This window comes from Heloderma suspectum, chromosome 6, assembly GCF_057233095.1.
Source record: "Heloderma suspectum isolate Gila_16-S chromosome 6, 16-S_ref, whole genome shotgun sequence".
Classification (NCBI taxonomy): domain Eukaryota; kingdom Metazoa; phylum Chordata; class Lepidosauria; order Squamata; family Helodermatidae; genus Heloderma; species Heloderma suspectum.
In genome coordinates this window covers 121744791-121764425 of record NC_139463.1, presented here as the reverse complement: position 1 = coordinate 121764425, position 19635 = coordinate 121744791, and the positions used below count along the sequence as shown (strand labels likewise).

Genomic DNA, 19635 nt, shown 5'->3' with positions numbered 1-19635 from the left:
TATGAAAGTCACTTCTATTTTCGAAGGGGTGATTCGTGGTGGGGAATCACCGGTGCTCCACACCTCCCCCTGAAACCCTAACCCGACCAGCTCTGCTACGCAGCAACTCCGCAGTGCCGCCGGCTGGGTGCATTCGCAGCTGGAGTTCTGGCTGTGGTTGGGCTGCTGCAGCCGCAAAATGTGGCCATCGTACCGGCTGCCATTTGTGTCCTTGCAAGCAGCCGTGAGAGGCTACGTAAGTATTTATGTAGCCTATCATGGCAAAGAGGTACACAAATGGCGGCTGCAGCAGCCCGGCAGCTGCCGGCCGGGAGACTAGCCGCCGCCGCCGTAGCCGCCACCACTGCCGGAACCGCCCCAGGTACGTTCTGACATGGGGGGATTTCCCGGGGGGGTGGGGGGCCATTCGGCCACAGATTCCAGGGGGGCTGGATTCATTAGAATCCCAAAACTCACTGGAATTCGTGGCAGAATTCTCTGACATTCCTAGTAAAACCTTCTGTGAATGGCTTCCCCTGTTTAAATGCCAGGAAACGATCTGTTATGAACCACACACTTAACAAAACCATTAATTAGACAATATGGACATTGCAGAGTATCCTTTGCTTTGGCTAGTTCCAGCTCACCCCTGCCTTGGAGCTGAATGGCTGTCAGTGGTGGAGTGGTGGACCTGAGTAGGGACATATGGGGAAGTCATTCCTGTTCATTTTTTATCAGGAGTTTACCCAGTTTCCACCTTCTCGAACATACGGAAATTCAGATGCCATCTGCAGTTGGACTTAGTGCATTTCCATGCTTACAAGAAAATCTTTTCAACAGCGTGTGTACATTTCAAAAATACATACATTTCAAAATGTGTCCATATAAAAAAATATGCACAGTTATGCTTAATCATGGGAGAAGAATGTGGACATTTCAAAAATGTGCACACTTCATCTGTACATTTCGAAAAAAAAATACGCAGGGATATATGCAAGGAAGTACACATGGATTTCCATAGAAAAAGAAGGGGGGAAGGTTGCAATCTGATCTGGAGTCGCAATCTGATTTGGGCTCCATTTGGAATGATCTTCAAGATGGAATTTGAAGAAGTTTGGCGAGCTGGGGTTTGCTGATTTGGTCCTCCCTAGAACAAAGTGGCGGATTTGTCTGTTCACTGGAAGAGACACCAGGTCCAAGTCATTTTTGCTATCAGTTGAAGCTGACTTAGAGAAGATAACCATTATCCCCAAATGAGTTCAACAGGAGTAATATTTGCATTGAATGTGGTTTCCTTACCTGATCACAGTTACAACACAATACTGCACACTTTGAGAGTGCAGCCTTATGCTTTGATCAACAAAACACTCTGAAAGCAGTGAGACTGCAGCATGATCTGAAGCAATATTTGTGGACTGCAGTGTTCAGTACTAGTTAAGCTACCTTTAATTTCTCACAGCTTCATGTCCCCTTTTTGTGCAATGACTTACTCTGGGAGCAGATAAACAGGGGTTCAAGGGAGTTCTTGGGGTCAGAGATCACACCTCCAAAACTTTGCTTTGCACCATGAGATTTCACTTCAGGTTCCCCCGCCCTTTATCACGCAGCAGGTTCCTGAAGTGATTCAGACCCCTTGGCTCTACCTAATGGGACCCCTTGGCTCCATTTATCCTTACCTACTCTGCTTTGTGTCCTACTAATTCCAGTGGACATCAGTTGCCACAGGGACACTCCCGAACCTCTTTCATTCTTCACTACCTTGCAAACAAAAGTTTTGTTAAGAATTAGTCTTAATCTTTGTAGATAATATCACACGTCTTGGAAGGAGGATATTGGAGCAAGTGGGGGGGGGGACCTGAGGGTGGGGGGGAATCAGTCTACTGACAGGTAGAGGGAGATATGGCATTGTGAGGGGGACTTGCCAGGTAATGGGAATGTGGCCCAGACAGTTAATGGCTGTGCTGTGTTCCGGTCCTCCCTGCACCCGCAGATTTGGTGCTTGCCCTATCAGCCTGCCCTCAGGTCTCCAGATGCTGCTTTTAAATGCCATATTGCTTCAGAATGAGGGCCGCCTTGTTGTTGTTCAGTTGTTAAGTCATGTCCGACTCTTTGTGCCCCATGGACCATAGCACACCAGGCCTTCCTGTCCTCTGCTCTCTCCCAGAGCGTGCTCAAGTTCATGAGGACCGCCTTATCCATGACTTAAGCACTATTATGAGGTGGCCAATCTGGCATGTATATGCGAGACCTCAGTGAGTGAGTAGGGAGGAGTCATTCTCTCCCAGTTATGCCCACTGGGGTACTCGGTCCAGTATCAGGGAAAGCTTGATGGCTGGCATGGGGGGAGCGGGTCACTGCAGTCTGTAGGAATTCCATTTCCCTTTGCAGGCTCCCTGTCCATGTGACTACTGGTCCATAGTGTTTGCAGCTTGTTTTATGTCAGTGGGACGTATTAGGGATTCTGTTGGTGTACTGCCCATCCCACTGCTCAACAGACTCCCTAGATGAGCTGACGGAGATGCTCTCGGGTGTGCTGCTGAGACCCCTGAGACTATTGGTTCTGGGGGATGTCAACATTCATGCTGAGGCCACCTTGTCTGGGGTGGCTCAGAATTCCATGTTCTCCAGGATAGCCATGGGACAGTCTGACATGTCATCGGCCCAACACAAGTAATGAGACATACTGTAGACCTGGTGTTCTCAACTGGATATGGAGATGGTGATCTGAAAGTGAGGGACTTTGCATCTGTTCCTTCCTTTGCCATGGTCAGATCACTGGCTGCTGAGGTTTAGACTTACAGTGGCTTTTCCCCTCTGCAAGGATGGGGGACCTATTAAGGTGGTTTGCCCCCAGAGGCTAATGGATCTGGATGGTTTCCAGAGGGCTCTGGGGTTTTTTTGCCAGCTGGTATGGCTGGCACTCCTGTCAAAGCCCTGGTTGAGCTGTGGAATGCAGAAATGACCTGGGTGGTTGACATGATCACTCCTGAGTGCCCTCTCCAGAGGAGAGCTCGTATGCCTCCGTGGTATACCCTGGAGCTGAGAATGATGAAACAAAATAAGAGACAGCTTGAATGCAGATGGAGAAAAGCTCCTGCTGGATGCAATTGAATCCTGGTGTGAGCCTACGGCCAGGCATACTCCAAGGCAGTGAGAGTGGCATGGTAAAACTATTTCACTGCCTCTATTCAATCATCCATATGCTGCCCAGTGGAGCTTTTTAGTGGTGTCTAAGGCCTTTTACATTCTGGCCCTAAGAACTCTATGGAACCATTGGAGGTCCGCTGTACTGCACTGGCTAGGCACTTCCACAATAAAACCTCTTGCATGTGCCAGGACTTAGACTCCAGTATTACTGTGGATGAATCTGGTAAGGCATCCAGTCCACAGTCTTGTCCATTTTTCTTGGATGAGTTTCAGTTGGTACAGCTTGAGGATGTGGACAAGGTACTTGGACAGGTTCATGCAACCACTTCCATCTTGGATCCTTGCCCCTCTTGGCAAAGAAAAACTAGCAGGGTGAGAACAGCCAGCTGGGCTAGGGAGGTGATTAATGCCTCCTTGTGAGAGGGGGTAGTCCTGGGCCACCTGAAAGAGTCCATTGTGAGACCACTCTTGAAGAAATCCACCTGAGACCTCGAAAACGTTAATAGTAATAGGCCAGTATCAAATATTCCAATCCTGGGCAATGTCCTGGAGCGAGTGGTTGCCAACCAGCTCCAGGCACTCTTGGATGAGACCAATTATCTGGATCCATTTCAACTGGGGGTCTGGCCAGGTTTTGCACAGAAACAGCCTTGGTCACCCTGTATGATGACCTCTGTCAGGAGAAAGATGGGGGAGTGTGACTCTGTTGATTTTTCTTGATCTCTTGGGGGCTTTTGCTACCATTGACCATGGCATCCTTCTGGGATGGCTCTCCGACTTGGGAGTAGGAGGCACTGCATTGCAGTAGTTTTGCTCCTTCTTGGGGGGGGGGGTCAACTCCAGAAGGTGGTGCTTGGGGAACCCTGCTTGGCCCCATGCATTCTCCAATGTGGGGTTCCACAGGGCTCAGTTTTGTCCCCATGCTGTTCATGAAATGTAGCTCTATTTCCCCTATTCATCATCTTCAGGTGAGGCTGTGAACATGCTGAATCTGTTCCTAGCTGCAGCAGTGGACTGGACGACGGCTAATACACTGAAGCTCAATCCAGAAAAGACTCACACATGCTGTTAGTGGGTGGTTCTGTGGACTAGGGATATATGGACTGTGTACAATCTGTTCCATCTCTGTATTTCGTGGATTGTCAGGCGCCTTTTTCTTACCATCATCTGCACACAGACAGATGAAGTTTTATTTTCATCAAGCGGAAAAAGCAGGGACATTGCTGCTTTTACGTGATAGGTTACGCAAATATTTGCGTAGCCTATCGCATTAATCTAAAGCACAGCCACAAATGGCGTCCTGGGCGCCATTTGCGTCCTCAGTCAATCTGCTCTGGAGCCAACTGGCAGGGAGGGTCCGGCCAGAGAGGATTCCTCCTGGAGGTGCAGGTAAGGGATCCAATCCTCTGCAGAATTTGGGGGGCTGGATTCAATAGAACCTGGCCTCATTGGGGTCCATGCAGGATTTCTCCAACATCCCTAGTTTTAATCAGTCCTGGATGTGTCTTTAGTTATGACTGACTATTCAAAGTTGTTTTTTAGTTATATGTTGCTTGTGTATATTGTCTGTGTGCTTTTATGTGAAAGGCTTTTCAACGTTTTATATTGTATTTAGTGTTTTACCTTATGTAAATTGCCTAGACAGCTTTGGTTATTGGGTGGTATAGAAATGATGATGATGATGATGATGATGATATTGATGATGATGATATTGATGATGATGATATTGATGATGATGATAATGCACTTGGAGAATAAGGAGAGCCAGATGGCACACCTCTAACTTTTGGTGATGACAGCATTCCCTATTATTATCTAATGACTCCACTTTGCCTACTTCAGTTTTCACTGGTTAAGAGTGAGGGGAAATCTCTGTCAAAAAGTTTCCGTGCTCCATGTGTTAATGGGATAGGAAAATTACTTGAGCAACCTGCAAAGAAAAGAAAGACATTCAGCTTCACTTTCATGTCTCTGGCTGTGTGGGAGATGATGGACCGTTGGGTTAATTCCTTAAGGGTGGAATCCTATGCATGTTAAGGAACATAAAGTCCCACCGCTCCCAGCATTCCCCAGCCAGCCATGCTATCTGGGCAATGCTGGGAGGTGTAGGCCCTTTTTTTGTCTAAAATGCATAATATTTTGCCTTGAATGGCTCTGTCTACGAAGGCTCTAGGCAGTTGGAGATTGCAGAGCTGACCTGGAAACAAAAGCATTGAAGGAGAAAAGGGGGCTCAGTTGGTTTGCAGGAGCTCCATGTTTTAACTCCCACACACTCCCCCTCCCTCAGGCCTTTTATTTCACTGGAGTTGTTTGGCTGAAGCACAAGGAAGAAGAGGGACCTGGAGCTTTGCCTCCCACATAGACTGAAAGTTTTGTACAGAAACCTACAATATAATTCTAGATTGCTTCCAACATCCCCCCCCCCCACACACACACACACACTCACAGTCCTCCCATGGGTCAAGATGCCAATAGGAAAAGCACCATGGTCCAGTGGACTTGTAAAGCTGCCTTGACTGCAGAACTCATAGATGAAGAGCCATAGAGTTCTGTGAGTGTCATCACGCTAGCACCATTGCCTGTAGCCAAACGGTCAGCAGTGGTGGTGGGGGCACTTATTCACCTGCTTCCATGACTTCAACAGCTCTTAGATCAGCTGAAATCAGCAGCAGCAGCAGCAGCAGCTTATGGCCTGAAAAGAAACAATATCACATGCTTAATTTCCTCAGATAAATTGGTTGTTAAAGACACAGGAACGGCAATTTTTGAGTGATCGTTTGAGTGGCAGACACCTATCCAACTCTGGTTGTCTGCTGAGAGTTTTGGTGCTGCTTTCTAGTCAGTGGTTTGAATCACAGAGCTGGAAGGGTCCTTGGAGGCCATCTGAACCTAAGCCATACTAGCATGTAGTGAGGTATACAGGGCAGGAAGCTAATAAAATCTGCTGGAAGGAAAGGGCTGGGGTGGGGCAGACCCTCTACCCTGATCCAGATCTCCGTTTGCTTATAGAGAAGGAAAGAAGGGGGCAATGAGGGAAGCTTCTAACTTTTTGTGTTATCAGTATTCATCAGCATCAGGATCATCATCATTGTGCTTGGTTGGTATTATTATTATTATTATTATTATTATTATTATTATTATTACTTTTACTGTTATTATTAGGAAACATCTTAGAGCAAGGGTAGGCAACCTTATTGGACCTATGTTAACATTTGGAAATTTGAGAAACTTTGCCGGGTATCACCACAAAGGAGCTGCTAAGGGATGCATGGCTATTCACAAGGGACAAGTAACCTGCTGAAAAGACTGAGCGGGACTGATGCCCAACTCCTCTAGACACATTGATTTCAACTTCAACGGAAACCTTCAGTTTCACAGATGGCAAGCTCTTATCCTCTCCCCAACCACCCCCAGCCCACCACACTATTTCTCTCTCTCTTGTATGCTGGGTCATTGCCCATAAACACTTTGCCCTCTGTCTGTGTGTGCTTCTCTAGTTGTTGAGATGACCCTTTGTTCTCCAGTTTATAATCTTATAGGGATCTATGAAAGTTCCGCTACAGATCTCGGGGAGGACGAATGCCAGTACATTCAGCCCCCCGAAATCGGTGGCGGAACGGCCCGCCACCCCCCGCCACCCCCCTGGGATGGGACTTACCTTGGGCGGATCTTCCTGGCGGCGGCGGCTCTGGCAGCGGCTCCAGCGGCGGTTCGGCGGTGGTGACTGCGGCGGCTGGTCTTCCAACCGGCTGCCGCCACCGCCATTTCCAGTTTTAAAAAAAAAAAAAAGTGATAGGATACGTAAAGATTTATGTAGCCTATCACAGCTAGGTTTTCAAAAAACACCATGATAGGCTATGTAAATCTTTACATAGCCTATCATGGCTGACTTAAAAAAAACAACAACACGCGTTGACGCTATGCTATTTGCGTTCCCCTTATTTTCGCCGTCTTAGTCTACATAAATGTTTACGTAGACTAAGACGTGCCAAAAGAAGGAACGCAAATGGCGGTGGCCATGGCCACCGCCATTTGCGTACGCACGTTTGTTTTTTTAAGTCAGCCGTGATAGGCTATATAAACATTTATATAGCCTATCACGGCTGACTGCAGGGATGCAAACAGTGGAAACATTTGCATCCCTGCTAGCCAGCGGCCAGATGTTCGGCCGGATCGCTGCGGAGCACAGCCGGCCGGCCAGGATTCCATGGGGGGAGGAACGGAGTGCCTCCCCCCCATCCAGGATTCCGGGGGGAGGGACGGAGCGCCTCCCCCCCACCATCAGCATAATCCACGAAAGGTAAGTGATTTTCGTACATCCCTATAATCTTATCAGTTCTGAGAAATTCATCTTCCTCAAATTAGAAAAAAGACATTCATGTCAGGTTTTCTGAGGGATTGACCACATATATACAGATTTGATAGACCATTGTTCACTGGATGGGTAGATCCATTGGCTTTGGTTCATTATGACTACCTTAATGCCAAATGATTTCAATAGGTCTATGTATTTCTAATCTTTGCTTACAACAGGAGAGGGCAATCCAAAATGGGTGGAGGTAAAATTTCCTCCATGAAGCACTCGAAGGGCCAAATGCTGTCAAGGGTGTGTGGCTGTGTCCAATTCTGTCCAAAGACCAGGGCCCTGATCTCATTGGGACTAAATATAATCCTCCAAATATGGACAAACCAAGAGGTTACCTGAGTGTGGATAAATAAAGCAAGGCTTGATATGTCCAAATAGCGTCCTAGTCACGATATCAATCTAAGCATCCTGCCCCTTTGACTTGGGAGAGGCTTTTTGACTTGTTTTAAAATGGAGGAAAAACACTTCAGAAAAGCATTTGTGGTAAGTTGGGTGAGGAAAGAAAATGTGGGTGGGGCCATCTTGGCAACACCAGAGAGCCAGATTTGGATCCAAGTGGGCTGCATTTGGCTCACAGGCCCAAGATTCAACACCCCTACTAAGCACCCAGTCAAGCCGCTGACTTCAACTTTCAGCCAACAGATTTGCTGCTGGTATTTTCCTCACCATAGACATTGAAAACACATCGCTTCATTCCTGACTAATGATCTCAGAAGACCTGTAATCAGAAATGGAAAACATGTTTGCAGCCAACATTGACACTCAGAGAGACAAGGAATAATTCTCTGTCCTGTCAGTCTCTAACTCACTGTAATTGTTGTTTTATTCCCCTTAAGAAATGTCCAGTCGATTTTCAGAAGGCTAAGAAACAACAATGAAGCAAGTCTGAAAGTGGTTACATAAACCCCTCTACTTGTGCCATTCAGGGCAAGAGGCAGGCAGGGCTCTGTCACTTGGATCCCTGACATTTCTCTCTTCCATTACATGCTCGATATTTGAGAGCATAGGCACCCCAATCATCTTTCTAAGGCATGCATTCATAACCTCACTGCCGTTAGACTGAATCAGAGTAGGTTGTCATTAAAGAAGTATATTGGCAAAATCAGGTGCCCAGGCAAGGTAGCCTCTGTAAGCAAAGCATAGGGAGTAGATGGCTGCAGGAGGTTTTGCATGTAGAGAGAAGCTTTGCATATTGAATGGTGGGCTACCAGTTTCACAACTGTTGCTTCTGCTTCTTCATTTGGTGCGTGAGGTCGATACAATCTATTGCCCACCACTTGATCCTGGTCCTGTTCCACATGAGTTGTATCAGACAGGTGACCTCGTCATTGGTGGGATGGTTTTCCAGGTTTTATCCTATTTACATGATTTTTCTTATGTGGAACATCCTTTGCAAGAGTTCTCTGATTATATGATGTAAGGATTTTTTTCTCCTCCCTGTATCTTGCGAATATCACCCCAGACCATAAACCCTAAGTATTCTATACACAACAGAATGCTGAAATAACATAAACCACGTCCTTCCAGGGACAACTGTTTTCAGCCTTTGAGACATATATGTATTCTCCCCTGCTTATGAAACATGGCTTTTCCAATCATGAGAGTCTGTCTTTTGGTGGATTAGTGTGTGTGTTTTTCTTTACACCATATATGGATACATGCAACTTGTATGTCGTGTAACAATTTGCAGGGTTTAAAGAGTATAACACATTGCTTTTCCACTTATTTTCATGGTGGTATCAAAATTTGAAAACTGCATTTGGCTCTCCTTACGTTATCTTAATATTGACAATTATCTCTTCCTTTTAGTGCAATCTGGTTTCAAGTCTAAAGGAAAACTGGGGACAATATCATGGGGGTTATTTTTATTTAGCTTAGTGCACAGCTGCACAAATTTGATGAAGGAGATTCAAACACCATGGTGAGGAACCTGTATCCTTCCAGAGGTTCTTAGGCTCTAACTCCTACCAGCTCCAGCCAGCATAGTCCACTGTAGGGATGTAGTCCAAACGTATCTCCGCTGCTGTCCTGAAGTTATCAAGAATGGTGATGTATTAGAAGCACTTTCAAGAAAGGGAAAAAGGGGGTATTGACTCCTGGAACTCCTTGAAAATGGTGTCTCACAGCTTATGTTGCAGACCTAATAATGATCTAGCAACACGGCAAGGTCCTGCCCTGGTTAATTCTCCCCCAAAATAGAGAGTTTGGAGTTGATAAGAATTCACTTTGGAGTTGATAAGAATTGTTGAAAACGTGCAGTGTTCTTCACCTTTGGGACAAAAGGAACTTGACAGTGTTCTTCACCTTTGGGACAAAAGGAACTTGACATGGGCAGCCATGCTATTGTGTTGCAGCAAAACCAGCAGAGTCTTGAGGTCCTGTAGCACCTTAAAGACTAACAGATTCTCTTTTGGCACTGAGGCTTTCGGAGACACTATCTACTTCTTGAGATGTGACTTCATACACCACATGAATTGGACAGTGGCCATAAATGTTTATTTTCAGAAGACACTTTGATATAGAAACTAGGAGTAAGTAAAAGTAAAGCATCCCCTGTCTGTCTGTTGCTTGTTCTTCTTGTTGTAGATATTCTGATGCATCAGAAATCTAGTCTGGTATTAAGAAAAAGAGAAAGATAATATTTCAGAGTCAAGAATAACAAGAAAAAAGAATGTTCTTAAAGTCAGGCAACTAACTCAGTGCAGAATGGACCAATACAGTGACAAGACAACTTGATGTCATGTAGAATTCTCTGATAAAAGAGCATTTAACTGTATTTGCAGTATGGTGACAAAGTTCTACCAGCAAACCTTGTCCTTGGTTTTTGCCGTAAATGAGATTAACAAGAATCCTAAAGACCTACTGAATATCACACTTGGATTCCACATCTATGACAGCTACAGTGATGCCCAGATGACCTATCGTACCATCCTGGATCTTCTCTTCAAATCCCATAGATTTGTTCCCAACTTTGCTTGTGATGCCCACAAAATGCCAATAGCCATCATAGGAGCTCTTTCCCCTGAAACCTCATTCCGCATGGCAAATATCTTAAGTCTCTACAAGATTCCACAGGTAGGCCCAATACATCAAGGTTCTGGAACTTTACCTGATATTATATAGAATGTACCCCTTCACTTGCCTGTATGGTGTTGTTGTTGTTTTTTAATGGAGAAAGATGGTTGAGATTTTAGAAAGAGGATGACTTTTCAGATGTTCAAGGAACAATTCCAAAGGATGACTGGATAAAGCATGAATGTGGAAGAAGAAGCAGGGAGAGGCAGTTCCACCAGATTCCTTCTCAAAAATTGCATTATCACGTCCCCACATTTCAGGCAAAGCAATCCTCAACAATTGCCCAAATTGTAAATTGAATCCAGGATCTACCCCAGCAAATATCCATGCTATTCTATTACACACTGGGCCTGTTCAGATGCACATTAGGGGGGGGGGTAGTTGGGCTAATCATGGTGCACGGTGGATACTGGTAACCACTGTGTGTGCCACACATTCAATTAACCAGGTTCAGAAACATGATCAGACTAATCTTCTCTAACCACTCCCCCTCTCACAGGAACCCGCAGTCCCTTGGATGGGCGGCCAGGCATCAATGTGGCCTCTGCACTGTTGGCCGCTGAATTCTGGTGCTTGGTGCTGTCGCCCCTTGTAGTGTTTGGAGGCTGCTCCTTCTTTGGGGACTCTAGCCTTAGAATTCTATGGCAGCTCTCAATTAACCACAGAGGTTGTTCAGAGATCATGCTAAGCGATGGTAAGTGAAGATGGTTAGTCTGTGGTTGATAAACCAGCATGTTTGGGAAAGACGCCTGTACAGAAATCATGCTAAGCTAACATGGTTAGCTCAAAACTCCTAACCACCATGGCTTAGCCTGATGTCTGAACAGGGCCATACTCTCCAAGGCACAGCTCATAATGCAGGTCTACATGATAGCACATTTTATTTCCAACCGAATAACGAATGAAAAACAGCTGTTAATTATCACAGAAATGGTGATACGTGGAAGTGTGGCAAGCAAATCAACATCTGCCAATGACAGCAATGGCTGTAGCTGGGAAGTAGGAAAACCTGGTGGTCAAGTGTCAGGACCCAAAAAGAAATTCCACATGCCTGGAGCACCCAATACTGATTGGGGCAAGATGGGTACAATATTAACATTGTTTGTTTGCCAGAACAGTTATTACTCAGGCAATATGGTCTGGCCATAAATTTGGTTTTATGATCATGAGAACCTTGGGGATGGCAAAATCAATAGTGTGGAACAAACAAACTTGTTCTGATGTTGGTACCTGTCACTGTGGATATGCGATTCTCAGTGTGCTATTTATTTATTTCTCGGTGTGTGTATTTCATAATCTATATATGCTGCATTTATTAAACTGTATTTTTTGCTGAAATTTCTTTTGCAATTGTTTCTCTGTTTTGTTTTCTTTCAGCTCACGTATGGCTCCTTTGCCCCAGCAGAGAGTGAATTGATGCAGTTCCCCTCCCTTTACCACATGGTCTCAAGCGAAGCCCATCAGTATATGGGGATTATCATGTTGCTCAAGCATTTTGGATGGACGTGGGTTGGACTCTTTGTGGTGGATGATGATAGTGGAGAACGTTTCTTGAAGGCCATGGAGCCATGGCTTTCTCACTCTGGAATCTGTTCAGCCTTCACAGTACGAATCCCAAACCAACAAAGCTTTCATGCTGAACATGGAGTGGATAATATAGCCCGTAATATTAATCTATTTTTCAAACACAGTAAATCCAGAATATTTGTCATCCATGGTGAAACTTTTACTATCATGTGTTTGAAGTATTTAATGGGTCTGGGTGTTCCAGGATATGAGGAAACAACATTTGTTGGAAAGGTGTGGATTACAACAGCACAGATTGATTTTGTCTTAACAAACATGGGAAGGGATACAGATTTAGAAATGTTCCAAGGGTCCATTTCCTTCATGATTCACACCAATGAACTTCTAGGGTTCCAGAAATTCCTTCAGATCCTAAAACCTGATTGGACAGAAGCAGATGATTTCCTCAAAGACTTCTGGGAGCAAGCATTTGACTGTTCGGTTCCAGATCTCACTGTGCAATACCAAGTCTCCGGATCATGTACTGGGGAGGAGAGACTGGAGAGCCTTCGTGGGCCTTTCTTTGAAATGCCCATGACTGGCCACAGCTACAGTGTTTATAATGCTGTCTATACTGTGGCACATGCTTTACACACCTTTGACTTAACTAGATCCAAGTACAGAAAAGTGGTGGGTGGCCAAACAGGTGAACTTCAAGATCTTCAGCCTTGGCAGGTATCATCCCCACAATGAAATGCCTGTACTTGAATGAGTAAAAAAAAAAAAAAAAGTGTCCCCAACCAGTCGTGTCCGACTCGAGGGTGTGGTGCTCATCTCCATTTCTAAGCTGAAGAGCCAGCACTGTCCAAAGACGCTTCCGTGGTCATGTGGCTGGCATGACGGAACACCAAGGTGCACAGAACGCTATTACCTTTCCCGCCAAAGCGGTACCTATTTATCTACTTGAAATTTCTTGCTTTCGAACTGCAAGGTTGGCAGGAGCTGGGACTGAAGACGGGAGCTCACTCCGTCACGTGGCACTCGGGTCTCGAACTGCTGTCCTGCCGACCTTCCGTTCTGCAGTTCAGCATCTTAAACACTAAGCCACCGCGGCCCCACTTGAATGAGTAGATTGCCCCAAAGTTAGACAGGATCAAACTATCCCTTCCCCCCCCCAAAAAAAACTTAGTGAATGGTGTCACATGGATTATTCATTCCCAAAGATTTATGGATTCACATTGCCCTGGCCTTCAAACAACACAATGGAAAGTATTACCATTTCATCACTCCGTCACTGAAAATCCATTCCATTTTCAGACTCGAAGTTTGTTAAATGAAACTGCATCAAATAATTTGTGGAATCCAGTCATAATCATTCTTAGAATATACCTACTGGAATCAACGGGCGTGAGCTAGTCATGCCTATCTCATCCATTTGTTCTCAGTCTAATTTATGTGCAGTTAAGCCTCGATCCGCTGCCCAATTAACAGAGAAAGATATTCGGAGTCAGTTTTGTCATGACGATTTCAGTATATTTTCATCCTCCTTGTTTTGTTTTTTCTCTTTCAACTAGCTTCACCGTTTCCTTCAAAACATTTCATTTAACAACTCTGCTGGAGACAAAGTGTCTTTGAGTGACAACAGGGAAATGGGAAGTGGATTCGATATAATCAACTTGGTTACATTTCCAAACAAGTCCTTTCTCAAAGTGAAAGTTGGAAGGGTAGATCCCAATGCACATGGAGGAGAAATATTCATCATTAACGAGGACACGATTATTTGGCACAGTAGCTTTAACCAGGTGTGAGCTGTAGTGTATTCTTGGTGAGCACATTGTAGATATATGGGTGATCTGAGAGCCAGTAGAAGAAAGGATCTGCCAAAAAGGACCCTGTTCTGGCTGATTAAGCACTCAAAGAGCTACATATCGTATTCACAAACCTGAGAAATGTAATATGAATGTCCCAGATATCAGAATTCCTCTTAACTTGTTAAAATAATTAGAAAGATATGCTTCCTTCCTGAGCTTAATGCTGAAGAACATGCCGACCTTGCCTGGGTTACCTGAACCAGGTTGGATGAATGGGGAGGAGTCAGTCTCTCCCAAATGTGTTCCACAGTCTTTCTTGTGCAGCAGCCAGCTCACCTATAATGACTGGGAGGGTGGTGGCCTTGGTCTACAGGGATTCTATCCCCCTTTTTAGATAACCCATCCAACAGTCAGCCAGTTTTGAGAGTCTGTATCTGGTGTTGAGCACCTGAGAAAGGATAGTGATTATGTTGGTGTACCACCCACCCCACTGTCCAACAGTCTCCCTGCCTAAGCTGACTGAGTGAAGTGGTCTGGAGCGTGATGCTGAGGACCTCAAAGCTTCTGGTCTTGGGGGACTTAAATATTCATGCCTAGGGCCTAGGATCCTAGGGCCTAGGATTTGCCTTAGAAGTGAGTAGGGATGGGGGAGAATTCCACCACGGACACCAATGAGGCCAGATTCTAAAGAATCCCCCCCCCCCAGACTCCGTGGCAGAACGGAAAGACTTATCCCCGCTTCCAGGAGGAATCCTCTTCGGCCAGATACTCAGGCTCCAGATTGCCAGCGATACGGCAGGTGTAAAGGCCTTAGTTTAAGGTAAACGCAGCCGTAACTATGTTACTATTGCTTTTAATATATTTTAACAGTTTTTTAATGTGTTAAATCACTGAAAGCAACATTGGGATGGCGTCTGCCCTGAAAGGCAGCCAAGAAATGTTTTAAAGAAATAGATAGTTGTGAAACATGTGAGAAATTTGATATGCCTTGATGAAACTTCAGTTGGGCAGAGAGCAACCCAGAGGAACACAGAAAAAATAATCCACCTGTGTGGGCCACACCTGGACACTGGTCCACCGGTAGGCCATCACTGCTTCCATGGGATGAGTCACTCAGCAGAGTCAGCTTTCCCTTTTCTGTACCACCAGACATTCCTCAGCCAACCAACAGGGTTGTTGTTGTTTATTCGGTCAGTCACTTCCGACTCTCCGTGACTTCATGGACCAGCCCACGCCAGAGATTCCTGTCGGCAATTGCCACCCCCAGCTCCCCCAAGGTCGAGTCCGTCACCTCCAGAATATCATCCATCCATCTTGCCCTTGGTCGGCCCCTCTTCCTTTTGCCTTCCACTTTCCCTAGCATAAGCATCTTCTCCAGGGTATCCTGTCTTCTCATTATGTGGACAAAGGACTAACGTTTTGCCTTTAATATCACTCCCTCAAGCGAACAGTCTGGCTTTATTTCCTGGAGTATGGACTGGTTTGATCTTCTTGCAGTCCAAGGCATTCTCAGAATTTTCCTCCAACACCACAGTTCAAAAGCATCTATCTTCCTTCGCTCAGCCTTCCTTATGGTCCAGCTCTCGCAGCCATAGGTAGTTGTTGTTCAGTCGTTCAGTCATGTCCAGTTCTTCGTGACCCCATGGACCATAGCACGCCAGGCCTTCCTGTCCTGTGCTCTCTCCTGGAACAGGCTCAAGTCCATATTCATTGCATCAATGATACTATCTAGCCATCTCATCCTCTGCCATCCCCTTCTCCTTTTGCCTTCAGTCTTTCCCAGCATCAGGGTCTTTTCCAGAGAGTTTTTTCTTCGCATTAGGTGGCCAAAATATTTGAGCTTCAGCTTCAGCATCTGTCCTTCCAATGAGCAGTCAGGGTTGATTTCCTTTAGGATTGACTGATTTGACCTCCTTGCAGTCCAGGGGACTCATAAGAGTCTTCTCCAGCACCACAGTTTGAAGGCATAAATTCTTTGGTGCTCAGCCTTCCTTATAGCCCAGCTCTCACAGCCATACGTTACTACTGGGAAAACCATAGCTTTGATTATGCTTGTCAGCAAGGTGATGTCTCTGCTTCTCACTATGCTGTCTAGAATTGCCATAGCTTTCCTCCCAAGGAGCAAGCGTCTTTTAATTTCATGGCTACAGTTACGGTCTGAGGTGATCTTGGAGCCCAAGAAAAAAAAAATCTGTCACTGCTTCCATTTCTTCCCCTTCCATATGTCAGGAAGTGATGGGGCCAGATGCCATGATCTTAGTTTTTTTTTAATGTTGAGTTTCAAACCAGCTTTTGCACTCTCCTCTTTCACCCTCAACAAGAGGCTCTTGAGATCCTCTTCACTTTCTGCCATTAGGGTGGTATCGTCTACATATCTGAGGTTGTTGATAATTCTCCCGGCAATCTTAATTCCAACCTGTGATTCATCCAACCCGGCATTTCTCATGATGTACTCTGCATATAAGTTAAATAAGCAGGGTGACAATATACAGCCTTGTCATAATCCTTTCCCAATTTTGAACCAATTGGTTGTTCCATGTCTGGTTCTTACTGTTGCTTCTTGAACCTCGTACAGGTTTCTCAGGAGACAGGTAAGGTGGTCTGGTACTCCCATCTCTTTAAGAATTTGCCACAGTTTGATGTGATCCACACAATCAAAGGCTTTAGCATAGTCAATGAAGCAGAAATAGACGTTTTTCTGGAATTCTCTTGCTTTCTCCACGATCCAGCGAATGTTGGCGATTTGATCTCTAGTTCCTCTGCCTCTTTGAAACCCAGCTTGTACTTCCAGTAGTTCTCGGCTTGTATACTGTTGAAGCCTAGCTTGTAGGATTTTGAGCATAACCTTGCTGGCATGTGAAATGAGCGCAATTGTACGGTAGTTTGAGCACTCTTTGGCATTGCCCTTCTTTGGAACTGGAAAGTAAAATGACCTTTTCTAGTCTTGTGGACACTGCTGAGTGTTCCAAATGTGTTGGCATATTGAGTGCAGCACTTTAACAGCATCATCTTTTAGGATTTTAACTAGCTCAGCTGGAGTACTGTCATCAAGTTCAGTGACCGCACTATCATGGCTATCAGGGACATTCAGATCTTTCCTGTATAGTTCTTCTGTGTATTCTTTCCACCGCTTCTTAACCTCATCTGCTTCTGTTAGGTCCCTGCCTTCTTTATCATTTATCATGCCCGTCTTTGCACATATTCCCTTGATATCTCCAATTTTCTTGAAGAGAACTCTAATCTTTCCCATTCTGTTGTTTTCCTCAATTTCTTTCCATTGTTCATTTAAGAAGGCCTTCTTGTCCCTCCTTGCTATTCTCTGGAACTCTGCATTCAGTTGGATATATCTTCCCCTTTCTCCCTTGCTTTTCGCTTCCCTTCTTTCCTCAGCTACTTGTAAAGCCTCATCAGACAGCCACTTGGCTTTCTTGCATTTCTTTTTCTTTGGGATGGATTTCGTTGCTGCCTCCTGAACAATGTTGCAGACCTTAAGGTCTAATCCCTTAAATCTATTCCTCACCTCCACTGTACATTCATAAGGGTTATGATTTAGGTCATACCTGAATGGTTTAGTGTTTTTCCCTACGTTCTTCAATTTAAGCGGGAATTTTGCAACAAGAAGCTCATGATCTGAGCCACAGTCAGCTCCAGGTCTTGTTTTACTGACTGTATAGAGCTTCTCCATCTTTGTCTGCAAAGGACATAAAGCCAGTGGTCACTACGGGGAATACCATTGCTTTAACTATGCGTAGGGGTGTACAAAAGTGACTTACCTTTTGTGGATTATGTTGATGGGGGGGGAGGCACTCCGTTTCTTCCCCCAGAATCCTCGAACAGCTGGATGTGCTCTGCAGCAGCTCCATGGAGCAGACGGCCAGGCCTGGCCCAGCCAGGCCAGAGCCGTCCGTGGCTGGATTTCCGGCCGTGGAGGGCTCTGGGTAAAACAAACAAAAAACGCGTAAAATAGCGTAGCGAGGGCTATTTGCATCCCTTTTTCATTCACCATTTTAGCCTACGTAAATATTTACGTAGGCTAAAACGGGGAATCAAAAGGGGACGCAAATGGCTCCCGCTACACTATTTGCCTTCCCCTTGATTTTGACCGTCATAGTCTACGTAAATATTTACGTAAATTAAGACGGTAAAAAGAAGGAATGCAAATGGTGGCAGCCGCCGCCACCTCCATTTGCGTAAGTGTTTCTTTGTTTGTTTGTTTTTTACCCAGAGCCCTCCGCGGCCGGAAATCTGGCTGCGGATGGCTCTGGCCTGGCCGGGCCGGGCCTGGCCGGCTGCTCCACCGAGCTGCCGCAGAGCACAGCCGGCCGTTCGAGGATTTCGGGGGGGAGGAACGGAGCACCTCCCACCCTGGCCAGGATTCCAGGGGGAGGGAAGGAATGCCTCCCCTCCCACCATCAACATAATCCATGAAAGGTAAGTCACTTTTGTACATCCCTACTAGAAAGACAAAGTCTGTCACTGCCTCCACGTTTTCTCCCTCTATTTGCCAGTTCTCATTCAAGATGGTTGCCATAATCTTGGTTTTTTTGTGGTTGAACTGCAACCCAGCTTTTGCACTTTCTTGTTTCACCTTCTTCATGAGGTTCCTCAGCTCCTCCTCGCATTCAGCTATCAAAATAGTATCATCTGCATATCTGAGATTTTTAATGTTTCTTCCAGAAATTTTAACTCCAGCCTTGGCTTCATCAAGCCCAGCATGTCGCATGATGTGTTCTGCATACTGTTTGAATAGGTAGGGTGAGAGTATACAACCCTGCCGTACTCCTTTCCCAATCTTAAACAAGTCCGTTGTTCCATTGTAGGGGTGGATGAAAGTCCCTTACCTGTCGTCAAAGGACGTTCGCGGTGGGGGGGAGGAGCTTCGCTGCTCCCCCCACAAAGTTCAGGCCGGGGGGGAGGCTTCCCGCCTTGCCCGGCTGTGAACGCGAAAGTTAAAAAAAAAAACAACGCCCCCTGATAGGCTACGTGGCGATTCACGTAGCCTATCACGGCTAGATCTGCAAAGTCTGCCGTGATAGGCTACGTCAATCGTCACGTAGCCTATCACGGCTGACTTTGCAAATCTAGCCGTGATAGGCTATGTGAATCGTCACGTAGCCTATCAGGGGGCATTTTTTTTTCTTTGATTGCAATTGCGGCGGCAGCAGCCAGTCGAAAGACTGGCTGCCGCTCCCGCCCCGCTCGAACACCCGCCGAACCGCCGGCTGGACCCGCCACCGGGAGGGACATTCGGTGAAGGTATGTCCCGTCCTGGGGGCAGTGCGGGGTGCGGGGGGTGCGGAGGATTTCTCCCCGAAACTTGTTCGGGGGGCCGAACACGTTGGCACTCGGCCCCCCGAAGTTTCGGGGAGAAATTCTCCGCCAACCCTATTCCATTGTCTGTTCTTACCATTGCTACTTGGTCGTTATACGGATTCCTCAGGAGGATGACAAGATGACTTGGTATCCCCATACCACCAAGAACTTGCCACAGTTTGTGATGATCCACACTGTCCAAGGCTTTAGAATAGTCAATAAAACAGAAATAGATGTTTTTCTGAAACTCCTTGGCTTTCTCCATTATCTAGCGGATATTGGCAATTTGATCTCGAGTTCTCTGCCTTTTCTAAACCCAGCTTGTACATCTGGCAATTCTCATTCCATGAATTGCTTAGTCTACCTTGCAAGATCTTGAGCATTACCTTACTGGCATGTGAAACAAGTTTGAACATTCTTTGGTGCTTCCCTTTTTTG

At 45.8% G+C, this 19635-nt stretch overlaps 1 protein-coding gene across 1 annotated transcript in view; it reads left to right on the top strand.

Annotated features, from left to right (window-relative positions):
- The window catches only part of LOC146342936 (vomeronasal type-2 receptor 26-like), a 33377-nt gene that overhangs the window by 3729 nt on the left and 10013 nt on the right, over positions 1-19635 (top strand). Inside the window, exons 4-7 of the mRNA XM_084808084.1 lie at positions 4095-4197; positions 10276-10567; positions 11945-12172; positions 13648-13875. Of these exons, the coding sequence (XP_084664210.1) occupies positions 4095-4197; positions 10276-10567; positions 11945-12172; positions 13648-13875 (851 nt within the window). The remainder of the gene's footprint in view (positions 1-4094; positions 4198-10275; positions 10568-11944; positions 12173-13647; positions 13876-19635) is intronic.